Source organism: Panulirus ornatus, chromosome 41, assembly GCF_036320965.1.
Source record: "Panulirus ornatus isolate Po-2019 chromosome 41, ASM3632096v1, whole genome shotgun sequence".
Classification (NCBI taxonomy): domain Eukaryota; kingdom Metazoa; phylum Arthropoda; class Malacostraca; order Decapoda; family Palinuridae; genus Panulirus; species Panulirus ornatus.
The window spans coordinates 13760536-13775964 of NC_092264.1; the positions used below are offsets into that span (position 1 = coordinate 13760536).

The 15429-nt window shown below is 41.3% G+C and overlaps 1 protein-coding gene across 2 annotated transcripts in view; it reads left to right on the forward strand.

Annotated features, from left to right (window-relative positions):
- RpL27 (ribosomal protein L27) overlaps nt 1–14672 on the forward strand; it is a 144145-nt gene extending 129473 nt beyond the window's left edge. For both annotated transcript variants that reach the window (XM_071686018.1, XM_071686017.1), the window contains exons 3-4: nt 7486–7631; nt 14607–14672. In XM_071686018.1, coding sequence (XP_071542119.1) covers nt 7486–7631; nt 14607–14655 — 195 coding nt within the window. In that variant the 3' untranslated portion in view covers nt 14656–14672. The remainder of the gene's footprint in view (nt 1–7485; nt 7632–14606) is intronic.
- Nucleotides 14673–15429: the final 757 nt, after the last annotated feature.

Genomic DNA, 15429 nt, shown 5'->3' on the forward strand with positions numbered 1-15429 from the left:
GTGATATATACAGTGCTGCAATCATCTGACATTTTTTTGTATACACACAGCCATTACCAGTGGCAGACATATGACCAAACGTGATTTTTATTTTATTTATTATACATTGTCGCTGTCTCCCCCGTCAGCGAGGGAGCACAAGGAAACAGACAAAAGAATGGCCCAACCCACCCACATACACATATATATACATACATGTCCACACACGCACATACGTACCTATACATTTCAACGCATACACATATATACACATATGTACACATAATTTTTATATTTGCATATGTTTTTTATTTTATTTTGGTCGTATGGATGGATATTTCAAAGTTTGGGAGCATCAGTAATACCTGATCTTTAAGAAGGCTACTGATTCAAAATGCTATTTTAGTTGGCATTATGCCAACTCTTTGGGTGTGGAAGGCAACAGATCAAGCTGTTGGATAGTGCTGATATTATTGGAAAATTTGTAACATATATGTTGATTAGAAGATTTTTTTTTTTTTTTTTTTTTTTTTTTTTTTTTCATACTTTGTCGCTGTCTCCCGCGTTTGCGAGGTAGCGCAAGGAAACAGACGAAAGAAATGGCCCAACCCCCCCCATACACATGTACATACACACGTCCACACACGCAAATATACATACCTACACAGCTTTCCATGGTTTACCCCGGACGCTTCACATGCCTTGATTCAATCCACTGACAGCACGTCAACCCCTGTATACCACATCACTCCAATTCGCTCTATTTCTTGCCCTCCTTTCACCCTCCTGCATGTTCAGGCCCCGATCACACAAAATCCTTTTCACTCCATCTTTCCACCTCCAATTTGGTCTCCCTCTTCTCCTCGTTCCCTCCACCTCCGACACATATATCCTCTTGGTCAATCTTTCCTCACTCATTCTCTCCATGTGCCCAAACCATTTCAAAACACCCTCTTCTGCTCTCTCAACCACGCTCTTTTTATTTCCACACATCTCTCTTACCCTTACGTTACTTACTCGATCAAACCACCTCACACCACACATTGTCCTCAAACATCTCATTTCCAGCACATCCATCCTCCTGCGCACAACTCTATCCATAGCCCACGCCTCGCAACCATACAACATTGTTGGAACCACTATTCCTTCAAACATACCCATTTTTGCTTTCCGGGATAATGTTCTCGACTTCCACACATTTTTCAAGGCTCCCAAAATTTTCGCCCCCTCCCCCACCCTATGATCCACTTCCGCTTCCATGGTTCCATCCGCTGACAGATCCACTCCCAGATATCTAAAACACTTCACTTCCTCCAGTTTTTCTCCATTCAAACTCACCTCCCAATTGACTTGACCCTCAACCCTACTGTACCTAATAACCTTGCTCTTATTCACATTTACTCTTAACTTTCTTCTTCCACACACTTTACCAAACTCCGTCACCAGCTTCTGCAGTTTCTCACATGAATCCGCCACCAGCGCTGTATCATCAGCGAACAACAACTGACTCACTTCCCAAGCTCTCTCATCCCCAACAGACTTCATACTTGCCCCTCTTTCCAAAACTCTTGCATTTACCTCCCTAACACCCCCATCCATAAACAAATTAAACAACCATGGAGACATCACACACCCCTGCCGCAAACCTACATTCACTGAGAACCAATCACTTTCCTCTCTTCCTACACGTACACATGCCTTACATCCTCGATAAAAACTTTTCACTGCTTCTAACAACTTGCCTCCCACACCATATATTCTTAATACCTTCCACAGAGCATCTCTATCAACTCTATCATATGCCTTCTCCAGATCCATAAATGCTACATACAAATCCATTTGCTTTTCTAAGTATTTCTCACATACATTCTTCAAAGCAAACACCTGATCCACACATCCTCTACCACTTCTGAAACCACACTGCTCTTCCCCAATCTGATGCTCTGTACATGCCTTCACCCTCTCAATCAGTACCCTCCCATATAATTTACCAGGAATACTCAACAAACTTATACCTCTGTAATTTGAGCACTCACTCTTATCCCCTTTGCCTTTGTACAATGGCACTATGCACGCATTCCACCAATCCTCAGGCACCTCACCATGAGTCATACATACATTAAATAACCTTACCAACCAGTCAACAATACAGTCACCCCCTTTTTTAATAAATTCCACTGCAATACCATCCAAACCTGCTGCCTTGCTGGCTTTCATCTTCCGCAAAGCTTTTACTACCTCTTCTCTGTTTACCAAATCATTTTCCCTAACCCTCTCACTTTGCACACCACCTCGACCCAAACACCCTATATCTGCCACTCTGTCATCAGACACATTCAACAAACCTATATTAACCCCTAAAGGACAGTGCCACAAAACTCAGTTGGGTCTCCTAGATGGAAGTTTATCAAAATATTCAACAAAATACTCTGATGTTACTATTATGAAATGTCATGAAAAGTTAGAAAAAAGGATAATCTGATACATTAACAATATTTTTTTGCTCAGACGTTTAAATCAAGTATGCTATCCTCATGCTGCTTATCATGTGTATGTTGATACTTGCTGACTCATCTGTCTTCAACTCTTTACCACCACCACCATCAACCAAATCATTATCACTGATTAGTGGCCTGAAGATCATCAGATCATCATCATTTAGCCTCTAAGTAGTGTAGGGTGTATTGAACAAGCGCACCAGGGCAGAACCTTGCTGTAATTGTTATTTTTATAAGTATCTGATGCACCAGGATTTTTTTCTGTCACTAGTTATAGTTGCTGGGGATGCAATTTCATATCAATGAAGCATGCCGTGCAATTTAAAGGAACAGAGAGGGGGGCCAGGTGAGCCCTCAAAGGTCCAGTCCTCTGTTCTTAACGCTACCTCGTTAACGCGGGAAATGGCGAATAGTTTAGAAAAAATATATAATATACATTCTTCTTTCTTTTGAACTATTCGCCATTTCCCGCGTTAGTGAGGTAGCGTTAAGAACAGAGGACTGGACCTTTAAGGGAATATCCTCACCTGGCCCCCTTCTCTGTTCTTTCTTTTGGAAAATTTAAAATATATATATATATATATATATATTTTTTTTTTTTTTTGCCGCTGTCTCCCGCGTTTGCGAGGTAGCGCAAGGAAACAGATGAAAGAAATGGCCCAACCCACCCTCATACACATGTATATACATACGTCCACACACGCAAATATACATACCTACACAGCTTTCCATGTTTTACCCCAGACGCTTCACATGCCTTGATTCAATCCACTGACAGCACGTCAACCCCGGTATACCACATCGCTCCAATTCACTCTATTCCTTGCCCTCCTTTCACCCTCCTGCATGTTCAGGCCCTGATCACACAAAATCTTTTTCACTCCATCTTTCCACCTCCAATTTGGTCTCCCTCTTCTCGTTCCCTCCACCTCCGACACATATATTCTCTTGGTCAATCTTTCCTCACTCATTCTCTCCATGTGCCCAAACCATTTCAAAACACCCTCTTCTGCTCTCTCAACCACGCTCTTTTTATTTCCACACATCTCTCTTACCCTTACGTTACTTACTCAATCAAACCACCTCACACCACATATTGTCCTCAAACATCTCATTTCCAGCACATCCATCCTCCTGCGCACAACTCTATCCATAGCCCACGTCTCGCAACCATACAACATTGTTGGAACCACTATTCCTTCAAACATACCCATTTTTGCTTTCCGAGATAATGTTCTCGACTTCCACACATTCTTCAAGGCTCCCAGAATTTTCGCCCCCTCCCCCACCATATGATCCACTTGGGCCATTTCTTTCATCTGTTTCCTTGCGCTACCTCGCAAACGCGGGAGACAGCGACAAAGCAAAAAATATATATATATATTTTATTTTATATTTATTTATTATACTTTGTCGCTGTCTCCCGCGTTTGTGAGGTAGTGCAAGGAAACAGACGAAAGAAATGAACCAACCCCCCCATACACATGTATATACATACGTCCACACACGCAAATATACATACCTACACAGCTTTCCATGGTTTACCCCAGACGCTTCACATGCCCTGATTCAATCCACTGACAGCACGTCAACCCCGGTATACCACATCGCTCCAATTCACTCTATTCCTTGCCCTCCTTTCACCCTCCTGCATGTTCAGGCCCCGATCACACAAAATCTTTTTCACTCCATCTTTCCACCTCCAATTTGGTCTCCCTCTTCTCCTTGCTCCCTCCACCTCCGACACATATATCCTCTTGGTCAATCTTTCCTCACTCATCCTCTCCATGTGCCCAAACCACTTCAAAACACCCTCTTCTGCTCTCTCAACCACGCTCTTTTTATTTCCACACATCTCTCTTACCCTTACGTTACTCACTCGATCAAACCACCTCACACCACACATTGTCCTCAAACATCTCATTTCCAGCACATCCATCCTCCTGCGCACAACTCTATCCATAGCCCACGCCTCGCAACCATGCAACATTGTTGGAACCACTATTCCTTCAAACATACCCATTTTTGCTTTCTGAGATAATGTTCTCGACTTCCACACATTCTTCAAGGCCCCCAGAATTTTCGCCCCCTCCCCCACCCTATGATCCACTTCCGCTCCATGGTTCCATCCGCTGCCAGATCCACTCCCAGATATCTAAAACACTTCACTTCCTCCAGTTTTTCTCCATTCAAACTCACCTCCCAATTGACTTGACCCTCAACCCTACTGTACCTAATAACCTTGCTCTTATTCACATTTACTCTTAACTTTCTTCTTCCACACACTTTACCAAACTCAGTCACCAGCTTCTGCAGTTTCACACATGAATCAGCCACCAGCGCTGTGTCATCAGCGAACAACAACTGACTCACTTCCCAAGCTCTCTCATCCCCAACAGACTTCATACTTGCCCCTCTTTCCAAAACTCTTGCATTTACCTCCCTAACAACCCCATCCATAAACAAATTAAACAACCATGGAGACATCACACACCCCTGCCGAAAACCTACATTCACTGGGAACCAAATATGTTCTCAAAATAGGATTCATTGCCTCAGTTGTATGGGCTGGTACAGGACAGAAATGATGGTTCACTGGCAGACTATATATATATATATATATATATATATATATATATATATATATATATATATATTATCCCTGGGGATAGGGGAGAAAGAATACTTCCCACGTATTCCCTGCGTGTCGTAGAAGGCGACTAAAAGGGGAGGGAGTGGGTGGCTGGAAATCCATATATATATATATATATATATATATATATATATATATATATATATATATATATATATGGTGTGGGAGGCGAGGCAAGTTGTTAGAAGCAGTGAAATTTTTTTCGAGGGTGTAAGGCATGTGTATGTGTAGGAAGAGAGGGAAGTGATTGGTTCTCACTGAATGTTGGTTTGCGGCAGGGGTGTGTGATGTCTCCATGGTTGTTTAATTTGTTTATGGATGGGGTTTTTAGGGAGGTGAATGCAAGAGTTTTGGAAAGAGGGGCAAGTATGCAGTCTGTTGGGGATGAGAGAGCTTGGGAAGTGAGTCAGTTGTTGTTTGCTGTGAGAAACTGCAGAAGCTGGTGACTGAGTTTGGTAAAGTTTGTGAAAGAAGAAATTTAAGAGTAAATGTGAATAAGAGCAAGGTTATTAGGTACAGTAGGGTTGAGGGTCAAGTCAATTGGGAGGTAAGTTTGAATGGAGAAAAACTGGAGGAAGTAAAGTGTTTTAGAGATCGGAGTGGATCTGGCAGCAGATGGAACCATGGAAGCGGAAGTGAATCATAGGGTGGGGGAGGGGTTGAAAATCCTGGGAGCCTTGAAGAATGTGTGGAAGTCGAGAACATTATCTTGGAAAGCAAAAATGGGTATGTTTCTAGGAATAGTGGTATGGTTTGAAGGTAATGTTGTATGGTTGCGAGGCGTGGGCTATGGATAGAGTAGTGCGCAGGAGGGTGGATGTGCTGGAAATGAGGTGTTTGAGGACAATATGTGGTGTGAGGTGGTTTGATCGAGTAAGTAATGTAAGGGTAAGAGAGATGTGTGGAAATAAGAAGAGCGTGGTTGAGAGAGCAGAAGAGGGTGTTTTGAAATGGTTTGGGCACATGGAGAGAATGAGTGAGGAAAGATTGACCAAGAGGATGTATGTGTCGGAGGTGGAGGGAACGAGGAGAAGTGGGAGACCAAATTGGAGGTGGAAAGATGGAATGAAAAAGATTTTGAGTGATCGGGGCCTGAACATGCAGGAGGGTGAAAGGAGGGCAAGGAATAGAGAGAATTGGATCGATGTGGTATACTGGGGTCGATGTGCTGTCAGTGGATTGAATCAGGGCATGTGAAGCTTCTGGGATAAACCATGGAAAGTTGTATGGGGCCTGGATGTGGAAAGGGAGCTGTGGTTTAGGGCATTATTGCCTGACAGCTAGAGACTGAGTGTGAACGGATGGGGCCTTTGTTGTCTTTTCCTAGTGCTTCCTCGCACACATGAGGGGAAGGGGGATGTTATTCCATGTGTGGCGAGGTGGTGATGGGAATGAATAAAGGCAGACAGTGTGAATTGTGTGCATGTGTATATATGTATATGTGTGTGTGTGTGTATATATATGTGTACATTGAGATGTATGGGTATGTATATTTGCGTGTGGGGACGTGTATGTATATGCATGTGTATGGGGGTGGGTTGGGCCAATTCTTTCGTCTGTTTCCTTGTGCTACCTCGCAAACGCGGGAGACCAACATAAAAATATAAGAATATATATATATATATATATATATATATATATATATATATATATAAATATATATTTTTTTCATACTATTCGCTATTTCCCGCGATAGCGAGGCAGCGTTAAGAACAGAGGACTGGGCCTTTGAGGGAATATCCTCACCTGGACCTCTTCTCTGTTCCTTCTTTTGGGGGGGGGGGAAAAAAACGAGAGGGGAGGATTTCCAGCCCCCGCTCCCTTCCCTTTTAGTCGCCTTCTACGACACGCAGGGAATACGTGGGAAGTATTCTTTCTCCCCATATGCCATATGCATGTATGGCTTGCGTTTGTTAGGTTCAACAATTCCCATTGATTTCTAGAATAAACTGAAGTTGTTTGATGTAGCTGTGCAAACCACATTCAGAGACTGAGCTTGCATTACCTCCCTCCACTCTCCCTCCCTGAAAATAGGAAAAAGAATTTATTTGTCACATCATGCTTTTTGACAAAGTGTGAGTTTTTAGACTTTTGATGCCATGTTTATTATTTTGTATGCCCAAATAGATAATATTGTCATATGTGTGTTTTAATTTTTCAAGTCTTGCATCTCTGAAATTCAAAGTAGACTTTTAAATTATGGTTATTAAGCTAGCGTAAGTGATGAATACTTGTCACGGTGTTTTCGATGTTATGGACAGAAGATTGATTTTGATGTATTATACAAATGTTCACATAAAGACAGCTGAGGAATGTTTTTATTGATATGGTTGTTTTCTACTCCCACTATGCCAGATAATAAATTTAAAGCATGTGATGCCAACTCGTTATACTGCCTCTGACATCATTTTTGATAAAGTGAAGATCAATAAGGAAATCTTGAAGGACCCTGGCCGAAGAAGGAAAGCGCGCAGATTGGTAAAGGCCAAGCTGGAAGAAAGGTTGGTTTATATACTTAATTTTTTTATAAGAATTGATTTTGATTTACTGCTGATGAAAAACATGAAACATTTCTTTTTATCTATATCTTTTATTGTTTTTTTATCCATTTCCCCTTCCTTGGATATCATGTCATGGCAGGAAAACAAGTAAAATGTTAATATGAGTTAGACACTTTTCTAAAGCATTCGATAAATGGTGTCATAGCACATCAAATGTTTAAGATAGAAATAAACGGGGGATAGGGGATTAAGAATACTTCCCACGTATTCCCTGCGTGTCGTAGAAGGCGACTAAAAGGGGAGGGAGCGGGGGGCTGGAAATCCTCCCCTCTCGTTTTTTTTTTTAATTTTCCAAAAGAAGGAACAGAGGGGGCCAGGTGAGGATATTCCAAAAAAGGCCCAGTCCTCTGTTCTTAACGCTACCTCGCCAACGCGGGAAATGGCAAATAGTTTAAAAAAAAAAAAAGAAAAAGAAATAAACGGAAAAATTGGGTGATAAACTCCTTTTTGAATTAGCTGATCACATTCTCAGTGTGTGTGAAACTGGAACATTTCCAATGCCTCCATGGTATAAAGCTCAGTCCCTAAGAGAATTCAAAATGTGGAAGACTGAGGAAAACTGAAGTGATACCAGGATAATATTTACAGATGGACAGATAAGAACTTAGGTAATTTAATGAAGAGAAATTTAATTCAGATTTCTTGGAACTGCTAACGCTATGGCACATCCTACATAGACTTCTCCCTCAACAAGCAGAGATTGAAGCAAATGTCAAAGAATTAGGAGCAGTTATCATTGAAAAAACATGAAATCAAGATTTATATTGAAAAGATAGGTCTTTCAAGTCAAGGATAGATAGAATATTTGCAACATGAGACAAATTGTTATGAAAATGATTGAACATGAATTCAAGATTCATATTGAAAAGATGGTTCTTTCAAGCCAAGGATAGTTAGAATATTTGCAACGAGACAAAATGTTATGGAAATGATTGTTTATACAAGAAGTAAACTTAAGTACTACAGTCTTGTATGATAACCAATAAAACAAGGTAAAGAGAAAACAGAAACATTTCACAGGTAAATATCTGTCTCAGATACCTGTTCCCTTTGGGAACTCCCTCAAGGGGTTGGCCACGGCAAAAGAGTTTCACTGGTGAACTACATTGCCACTCAGTCTTTGGTGCCTCACCCTTAACAGGACTGTGGCAAAGGGTAACACTAGTGCAATTTTTTTAGAGATCCTACAGAATTTTCCCTCTGGCTACTTTTTTTTTTTTTTTCCCCCACATCTGCGAGGTAGCGCAAGGAAACAGATGAAGAAATGGCCCAACCCACCCCCATACACATGTATATACGTACGTCCACACACGCAAAATATACATACCTACACAGCTTTCCATGGTTTACCCCAGACGCTTCACATGCCCTGATTCAATCCACTGACAGCACGTCAACCCCGGTATACCACATCGATCCAATTCACTCTATTCCTTGCCCTCCTTTTACCCTCCTGCATGTTCAGGCCCCGATCACACAAAATCTTTTTCACTCCATCTTTCCACCTCCAATTTGGTCTCCCACTTCTCCCCGTTCCCTCCACCTCCGACACATATATCCTCTTGGTCAACCTTTCCTCACTCATTCTCTCCATGTGCCCAAACCATTTCAAAACACCCTCTTCTGCTCTCTCAACCACGCTCTTTTTATTTCCACACATCTCTCTTACCCTTACGTTACTTACTCGATCAAACCACCTCACACCACACATTGTCCTCAAACATCTCATTTCCAGCACATCCATCCTCCTGCGCACAACTCTATCCATAGCCAACGCCTCGCAACCATACAGCATTGTTGGAACCACTATTCCTTCAAACATACCCATTTTTGCTTTCTGAGATAATGTTCTCGACTTCCACACATTCTTCAAGGCTTCCAGAATTTTCCACCCCTCCCCAACCCTATGATCCACTTCCGCTTCCATGGTTCCATCCGCTGCCAGATCCACTCCCAGATATCTAAAACACTTTACTTCCTCCAGTTTTTCTCCATTCAAACTTACCTCCCAATTGACTTGACCCCCAACCCTACTGTACCTAATAACCTTGCTCTTATTCACATTTACTCTTAACTTTCTTCTTTCATACACTTTACCAAACTCAGTCACCAGCTTCTGCAGTTTCTCACATGAATCAGCCACCAGCGCTGTGTCATCAGCGAACAACAACTGACTCACTGCCCAAGCTCTCTCATCCCCAACAGACTTCATACTTGCCCCTCTTTCCAAAACTCTTGCATTCACCTCCCTAACAACCCCATCCATAAACAAATTAAACAACCATGGAGACATCATACACCCCTGCCGCAAACCTACATTCACTGAGAACCAATCACTTTCCTCTCTTCCTACACGTACACATGCCTTACATCCTCGATAAAAACTTTTCACTGCTTCTAACAACTTGCCTCCCACACCATATATTCTTAATACCTTCCACAGAGCATCTCTATCAACTCTTATCATATGCCTTCTCCAGATCCATAAATGCTACATACAAATCCATTTGCTTTTCTAAGTATTTCTCACATACATTCTTCAAAGCAAACACCTGATCCACACTTCTTCTACCACTTCTGAAACCACACTGCTCTTCCCCAATCTGATGCTCTGTACATGCCTTCACCCTCTAAATCAATACCCTCCCATATAATTTACCAGGAATACTCAACAAACTTATACCTCTGTAATTTGAGCACTCACTCTTATCCCCTTTGCCTTTGTACAATGGCACTATGCACGCATTCCGTCAATCCTCAGGCACCTCACCATTAGTCTTTTTTTTTTTTTTTTTTTTTCGCTGTCTCCCGCGTTTGCAAGGTAGCGCAAGGAAACAGACGAAAGAAATGGCCCAACCCACCCCCATACACATGTATATACATACGTCCACACACGCAAATATACATACCTACACAGCTTTCCATGGTTTACCCCAGATGCTTCACATGCCTTGATTCAATCCACTGACAGCACGTCAACCCCGGTATACCACATCGCTCCAATTCACTCTATTCCTTGCCCTCCTTTCACCCTCCTGCATGTTCAGGCCCCGATCACACAAAATCTTTTTCACTCCATCTTTCCACCTCCAATTTGGTCTCCCTCATCTCCTCGTTCCATCCACCTCCGACACATGTATCCTCTTGGTCAATCTTTCCTCACTCATTCTCTCCATGTGACCAAACCATTTCAAAACACCCTCTTCTGCTCTCTCAACCACGCTCTTTTTATTTCCACACATCTCTCTTACCCTTACGTTACTTACTCGATCAAACCACCTCACACCACACATTGTCCTCAAACATCTCATTTCCAGCACATCCATCCTCCTGCGCACAACTCTATCCATAGTCCACGCCTCGCAACCATACAACATTGTTGGAACCACTAATCCTTCAAACATACCCTTTTTTGCTTTCCGAGATAATGTTCTCAACTTCCACACATTCAATAATACAGTCACCCCCTTTTTTAATAAATTCCACTGCAATACCATCCAAACCTGCTGCCTTGCCGCTACTTGTACCATATTATAAATAGAAAATGTACTCACAAGTTTACTGACCTAAGGGACACTTAAGGTTTTGGCATGGCTTCAGTTCCAGAGGTATAAAACAGTTCAGTAAGCTTTACTGATCAAGCATTACTCAACATTTCCTGATACTATGCTGTTCCAAATACTGTGCTTTATTCTGCTTTAGTTTATGAAATTTGAAAATCTTTAAAAATTACAAAATTTGTGAAGACTGTGCCCTTTGAATTCTTGATTAGTTTGCAAAATGTGCATATTGTCTAGAATTAAAAGGTTCAGCAGTTTGCAAAATTACAACCTTTTACAGTTAATGCAACAAAAATTATGAAGCCTGAGCAGTGTCTAAAACCGGTGAAGATCCAAATTCACTAATGGCTCATTCTACTTAAATTAACTGAAGTTGGTCAGTTTCCTGTTTTATAAATTTTTAAGACATTCCTAAGTTATAATAGTCAGAACATAAAAATTATTGAGGCCAACAAAATAATAAGAACTTTGACTCCTTACAAAGATACAAGCAAGCTCCTTCCAAGCTAACCTATCGAGGTGGCTGGCCTCTGCATTTTTGGTGTGACCTTCAAAGACAGAGTTGAAGAGCTGGCTCATCCCATACACACATCAGGGTAACAGTCACCTGAAGACTCTGGTTTCCATGAAACCAAATTGAGACAGTAAACCTCCTACTTGGCAAATTAGATGCACATAGTCCTATGATTTATGCACAATAGATTAAACAGCTATTGCACAGTGCCTAATGCTTTAAACTTCCCTGACAACAAATCTGATGTAACTTTTACCTCCTTGCATAATATGAGTACTTAAAAACATTCTTTATTTGAAGCTGGATCTTTATTTGGCCCTTTTCTGTATTCTAGGACTGCTCTGAATCATAACAGACTTACAGTAGCACCTTCCTTTATTGTCAGGTATTCATGTTGCACAATATCATGACTACCAACAAAGTCCCATCATCTTCATACAAAGAAGACCCGTTACCATGTAGAGTTGAGTGTAAACATATCTGTAAACTCCTCAGTTTTCTGATTGCTTCTTAAAATCTTCTGAATATTTTTGAGGCCATTACAGAAATATTTTCAATATTTACTGACATTGAGTCTTCATAACAATTTTGAGGGACCACCAGTCACATGTGTGTCATCAGCATGTCTGGGATTTTGAAGCTATATGGATTACCATGCACACCTTAAAGAACTAGAACTTTATGGATTTGAACATTTGCTAGCAAATAGAGGGAATGGAGACCAATGTTATGAACCTGAAAGCAACCTAAAATGGACAATACAGAATCATTAAGTCAAGGGTAATTCCTGGAAACATGACAACAATGCAGGGAATTTGGAAGTTATTCAGTGCAATACCGGATGATCCAAGAAATTTAAATGGTACAAATACAGAAATTTTCAAGAAATTTATACTCATGGTTTGAAAGCAATACTTAGATTAGGTAACCAAGACAGAGGATTAGCTGCTGACAAGATCATAATAGTTAAAGCAGGGCAAGTGAGGGGACAAGGCAAGTCAGTCAGGAGAAACGTCACTTGCCAACATTTGAATTGATTGGTTATAACAACAGCTGGTGGCTGATTCATGTGAGAAACTGCAGAAGCTGGTGACTGAGTTTGGAAAAGTGTATGAAAGAAGAAAGTTAAGAGTAAATGTGAATAAGAGCAAGGTTATTAGGTACAGTAGGGTTGAGGGTCAAGTCAATTGGGAGGTGAGTTTGAATGGAGAAAAACTGGAGGAAGTGAAGTGTTTTAGATATCTGGGAGTGGATCTGGCAGCGTATGGAACCATGGAAGCGGAAGTGGATCATAGGGTGGGGGAGGGGGCAAAAATCCTGGGGGCCTTGAAGAATGTGTGGAAGTCGAGAACATTATCTCGGAAAGCAAAAATGGGTATGTTTGAAGGAATAGTGGTTCCAACAATGTTGTATGGTTGCGAGGCGTTGGCTATGGATAGAGTTGTGCGCAGGAGGATGGATGTGCTGGAAATGAGATGTTTGAGGACAATGTTTGGTGTGAGGTGGTTTGATCGAGTGAGTAACGTAAGGGTAAGAGAGATGTGTGGAAATAAAAAGAGCGTGGTTGAGAGAGCAGAAGAGGGTGTTTTGAAGTGGTTTGGGCACATGGAGAGGATGAGTGAGGAAAGATTGACCAAGAGGATATATGTGTCGGAGGTGGAGGGAACAAGGAGAAGAGGGAGACCAAATTGGAGGTGGAAAGATGGAGTGAAAAAGATTTTGTGTGATCGGGGCCTGAACATGCAGGAGGGTGAAAGGAGGGCAAGGAATAGAGTGAATTGGAGCGATGTGGTATACCGGGGTTGACGTGCTGTCAGTGGATTGAAGCAGGGCATGTGAAGTGTCTGGGGTAAACCATGGAAAGCTGTGTAGGTATGTATATTTGCGTGTGTGGACGTATGTATATACATGTGTATTGGGGGGGGGTTGGGCCATTTCTTTCGTCTGTTTCCTTGCGCTACCTCGCAAACGCGGGAGACAGCGACAAAGTATAATAAAAAAAAAAATATAACAACACACTATTCCTGCCACCATAACAAAGTTTTGTTTTAGGTACTCTTAGGTAGAAAACTTCCTGGCTGTACCCTGCACCAATCACCCACTCACTCTTCTCCCCTTTTGTGTTAGTGTTGATTTCAGGAAGCATATGAAAGGAAAGTGTCCCTTTAAGAAAGGGTTCATAAACAAAGTTGTTTGTAAGTCTGGAAGAATGTCCACTGCATCTTTCCTTGACTGTTGATTTTGTTTAAGATTGTGTAATCTTGTGCTTTTTTTCCCAGCTTTATATAAGCGTGTTTGTAGATGTAAGATCATGAGTGGTGTTGTGGTTTTTAGCAGGCAGTCACAGTTATAAAAGTGATGGTGTATATGAAAGCAAAGTGTCCTTTTTAAGAAAGGGTTCTTAAACAAAGTTGTTTGTAACTCAGGAAGAATGTCCAATGCATCTTTCCTTGTCTGTTGATTTTGTTTAAGATTGTGTAATCTTGTGCTTATTCCCCAGCTTTATATAAGCATGTTTGTAGATGTAAGATTGTGAGACTGGTATTATGGTTTTTAGCAGGCAGTCACAATCATAAAAGTGATGGTGTATTGTCCGAAATTCATTAATGGGTTTGGATCATTTTATTTCTCTTATGCACTGGAACATGATAGTGCAAGAACTTCCCATGAGTGAAATTAGGTGCATGTATTTAATTAAACAACAGTAAAAGTTCATTTCAGACCAGCAGGTAGAGTTACTGTTTTACAGTACTTGAATATATAATGTGAAACAGTACGTAAATAATATGTATTGTTCTTTTCTGCAATTCACCTTTGTTAACCATTATTTTTCATTTTCAGATACAAGAGTGGCAAGAATCTCTGGCTGTTCCAGAAGCTTCGGTTCTAAATAAATTCCCTCATGTATGTTGACTTTTATTGTACCGTTGGTTATGAAAGTTTGAACTAAAATACAGCCTTTAAGATTATATGTGTATTAGTTTTTTTTTTTTTTTTTTTTTTTTTTTTTTTTTTTTTTTTTGCCGGTCTCCCGCGTTTGCGAGGTAGCACAAGGAAACAGACGAAAGAAATGGCTCAACCCACCCCCATACACATGTATATACACACGTCCACACACGCAAATATACATACCTACACAGCTTTCCATGGTTTACCCCAGACGCTTCACATGCCTTGATTCAATCCACTGACAGCACGTCAACCCCGGTATACCACATCGCTCCAATTCACTCTATTCCTTGCCCTCCTTTCACCCTCCTGCATGTTCAGGCCCCGATCACACAAAATCTTTTTCACTCCATCTTTCCACCTCCAATTTGGTCTCCCTCTTCTCCTCGTTCTCTCCACCTCCGACACATATATTCTCTTGGTCAATCTTCCTCACACATTCTCTCCATGTGCCCGAACCATTTCAAAACACCCTCTTCTGCTCTCTCAACCACGCTCTTTTTATTTCCACACATCTCTCTTACCCTTACGTTACTTACTCGATCAAACCACCTCACACCACATATTGTCCTCAAACATCTCATTTCCAGCACATCCATCCTCCTGCGCACAACTCTATCCATAGCCCACGTCTCGCAACCATACAACATTGTTGGAACCACTATTCCTTCAAACATACCCATTTTTGCTTTCCGAGATAATGTTCTCGACTTCC